The sequence below is a fragment of the Epinephelus moara genome, chromosome 10 (assembly GCF_006386435.1).
Source record: "Epinephelus moara isolate mb chromosome 10, YSFRI_EMoa_1.0, whole genome shotgun sequence".
In the NCBI taxonomy this organism is placed as follows: domain Eukaryota; kingdom Metazoa; phylum Chordata; class Actinopteri; order Perciformes; family Serranidae; genus Epinephelus; species Epinephelus moara.
Genome location: NC_065515.1, coordinates 1,101,854 through 1,105,684, shown reverse-complemented (window position 1 = coordinate 1,105,684; position 3,831 = coordinate 1,101,854). Strand labels below are relative to the sequence as shown.

The 3,831-nt window shown below is 38.6% G+C and overlaps 1 protein-coding gene across 1 annotated transcript in view; it reads right to left on the bottom strand.

Annotated features, from left to right (window-relative positions):
- il12rb2 (interleukin 12 receptor, beta 2a) overlaps positions 1-3,831 on the bottom strand; it is a 28,263-nt gene that overhangs the window by 10,009 nt on the left and 14,423 nt on the right. Inside the window, exons 13-14 of the mRNA XM_050054076.1 lie at positions 2,175-2,321; positions 1,908-2,039 (exon numbers count right to left, since the gene is read on the bottom strand). Coding sequence (XP_049910033.1) covers positions 1,908-2,039; positions 2,175-2,321 — 279 coding nt within the window. The remainder of the gene's footprint in view (positions 1-1,907; positions 2,040-2,174; positions 2,322-3,831) is intronic.

Below are 3,831 nucleotides of genomic sequence, written 5' to 3'. Positions count from 1 at the left end.
GTCATAGTATAGTATGTCGTCCAAATATCATAAAAAAAGTCATAGTATAGTATGTCGACCAAATATCATGATAAAATGTCATAGTATAGTATGTCGTCCAAATATCATAAAAAAAGTCATAGTGTAGTATGTCATCCAAATATCATAAAAAAAGTCATAGTATAGTATGTCGACCAAATATCATGATAAAATGTCATAGTATAGTATGTCGTCCAAATATCATAAAAAAAGTCATAGTGTAGTATGTCATCCAAATATCATAAAAAAAGTCATAGTATAGTATGTCGTCCAAATATAAAAAAAAGTCATAGTATAGTATGTCGACCAAATATCATGATAAAATGTCATAGTATAGTATGTCGTCCAAATATCATAAAAAAAGTCATAGTGTAGTATGTCATCCAAATATCATAAAAAAAGTCATAGTATAGTATGTCGTCCAAATATAAAAAAAAGTCATAGTATAGTATGTCGACCAAATATCATGATAAAATGTCATAGTATAGTATGTCATCCAAATATCATAAAAACGGTCATCGTATAGTATGTCGTCAAAATATCATAAAAAAAACGTCATAGTATAGTATGTCGTCAAAAATCATGAAAAAACGTCATAGTATAGTATGTCGTCCAAATATCATTAAAAAACGGTCATAGTACAGTATGTCATCCAAATATCAAAAAAACGGTCATAGTATAGTATGTCGTCCAAATATCATAAAAACGGTCATATAGTATGTCATCAAATATCATTAAAAAAAGTCATAGTATGGTATGTTGAAAAAAATCAGAAAAAAAATGTCACAGTATAGTATGTCATCAAATATCATTAAAAAAAGTCATAGTATGGTATGTTGAAAAAAATCAGAAAAAAAACGTCATAGTACAGTATGTCATCCAAATATAAAAAAAACGGTCATAGTATAGTATGTCATCCAAATATCAAAAAAACGGTCATAGTATAGTATGTCGTTCAAATATCAAAAAAACGGTCATATAGTATGTCATCAAATATCATTAAAAAAAGTCATAGTATGGTATGTTGAAAAAAATCATAAAAAAAATGTCATAGTATAGCATGACATTTTTTTTATGACATTAGGACGACATACTATACTATGATGTTTTTTTATGATATTTGGACAACATACTTTAATATGACATTTTTCGGGATGTTTTTATGACATACTACACGGTGACTTTTAAGGTAATTCCTCCTGTTCATACTGGCCTTTCAGAAATCCCTTGTTAATGTTCAATGAGGAGCAAAATATCCAGGCCTTGTCTTGTCTTGAGCACCACCAGCTGAGTGACACTGAGTTTAATTCTCTACAAGAGAGGGCAGCCATTTCTACAGCTGATCACCCCAACAATCAGCAACTCACACCAAAACACCTAGGTTGATAGACAGCACTGCAGGAGAACTGTCCCTTTAATATTATTACATACTAAGTCAGTTGTATTGTAAGAAATTCTGCTGGAGTCTTGAAAAAAATTAACCAACAGAACTAGTTTCATCTCTGTTAAATAAATAACTTGACATTTTGGGAAATACAGTTGTTCATTTCTTGCAGAGCTAGATGAGAATTTTGTTGCCATTTTGGCTATAGGCAGCAGCCGGTTAGCCTAGCTTAGCATACAGACTGGAAACTGGGGGAAACCACTAACCTGGCCGACACAATGTCCCTACCAACGCCTCTAAAGTTCATATATTTATACATCATATCGTGTTTGTTCAGTCTGAAGAAAATTGAAGTGTAAAAGCAGGTTATGTCCTCGACTATTTCTACTGTGCTGTACAGAGATCAGAGTGTGATTGATCTTCTCACGTAACTCTTGGCAAGAAAAGAAAATAAGCATCCAAAATGTCGAACTATTGTTTTAAAGACACTTGGAAAGCTGCTCACGCTGGATGAAGAACTTGACATTTGGACTTGCAGTTCCTTCTCCTTCAGCAGTTGAAGCAGTCATCCACAGGCTGTAGACAGCTGGAGACAGGTCTTTGATTACATGCCTCCTCTCTGATGCTGTTATAGAGTCTGAAACACACAGTCATATACACACAGCAGAGGCTGAAGTTACTCATGTATCTGTTATCCAAAGAGTACACGCTACACAGACCATGCCATCATCCCAGTGTACAACAAGTTTCAATAAAGCTAAATGAATCTTACAAGCCTGCTGGTATCCGCTGTCGTTTTCTAAATAGATGGTATACTTGGTGACACAACCTCCACGCTGACCCCTGGGAATATCCTTCCAGGTCACTGTCACCTCGTTTCCCTCAACAGTCTCTTGGACCAATGGAACAACTGCTGGAACTGCAAACAACAAGTAAAGCCCAAAAAGACTCAACAGGATGGATGACGAAGGAATATTTCAAACAATTCCTAAACTATTGAATCAAGACTGTTAAAGGAATACTTCACCCATCATATGATTATTTGTACAGCAGTTATTTAACCTTCTGTGTTACACTGAATTCACGAAGAACACTTTGTTTTTCTCGCATGCCTCCACAGTGAATGAGAAATCCAAAAAGGAAGAAAATGTTTAACAACAGCAAAATCTATATAAAACATGATTACAAGCTCACACAGTGTGTACAGTATAACCCAGTTCTCATTTATCCAGTTGTGTGCTCAGTACCAATATTGTCATCAGGACCACCTAAATTGAAACCAAGCCATGACCAAGACCAGAGTGTAGCAATACGGAGACAAGACCAAGCCTTTGAGGGGTTGAGTCACGACTAAGACCACACCAGTGTGAGTCCCACACTGCATGACACACATATGATAAAATGTGGAACATGCAAACCACCAACACTCCTTAAAATTGATCTAAAAGATCCACATTCCCATAAAGACAAATGACCTCTTTTACAGTAATATACTGTAGACCAGTGGTTCATTTTGAATGGACCACAAGTGACTCGTGAATGTGTCAAGTTTGCAAAAAACACACTTTACTTTAAGAACAGTGAATTTCCAGCACAGAGCTTTTATTTTGTAGTGCTGTTTCCTGCTGTAGAGTGAGTGACTAACGGAAAGATACTTGACAGAGACACAAAACTAGCTAGACAACATGACCAAACGCAAGGATGATGCTGAATGTATTAAACTATGTGGACCTTGAACTAATTACTAAATCTGGACCCTGTGGCCACACCAGTTGGGAACCACTGCTGTAGACTATATATGTGTACCATGATAAACCAATCAGAGAGAAGTGCAGAGGGGAATTTTGCATGTGGGAATTCATTCATTCATTCATTCATTTTCTGTAACTGCTTATCCTGTTAGGGGTCGCAGGTATGCTGGAGCCTATCCCAGCTGACACTGGGTGAGAGGCAGGGTTCACCCTGGACAGGTCACCAGACTATCACAGGGCTGACACATAGGCCTCCAGTTTTGCAGACCGGGCGAGGCGGAGGCGCACCTGCGCTTCGCCAACTGGGTGTGGCCAGGCGGATTTAGTAAGTTTGGCACACCGTGCGCCTGGCGCAGCTACTCCTCTTTCCCACCTACGTCCCTCCTACCGGCGCAAGTCGGAAAGAGGGAGGAGAGAAGGCGTGGAGTGGGTTTTACACACATCACACCAATCAAATGAGCCCCTCTCCTCGCCCTTAAATGTGCTGCCGAAGGTGTAATGAGAGTTTACTCAATTCGCCGTGGCAGAAGAGAGCAGCAGCGTCAGACGGCCAAACCTCTCCCAGGAGGAAACTGATGTTTTGGTCCAGGAGGTCCAAGCTCGCAGTGTCCGAATATACGGAACTGTGAGCAGACCTCCACGGGCTGATGATGCAAAGGTAGCCTGGGAGGAGGTCAC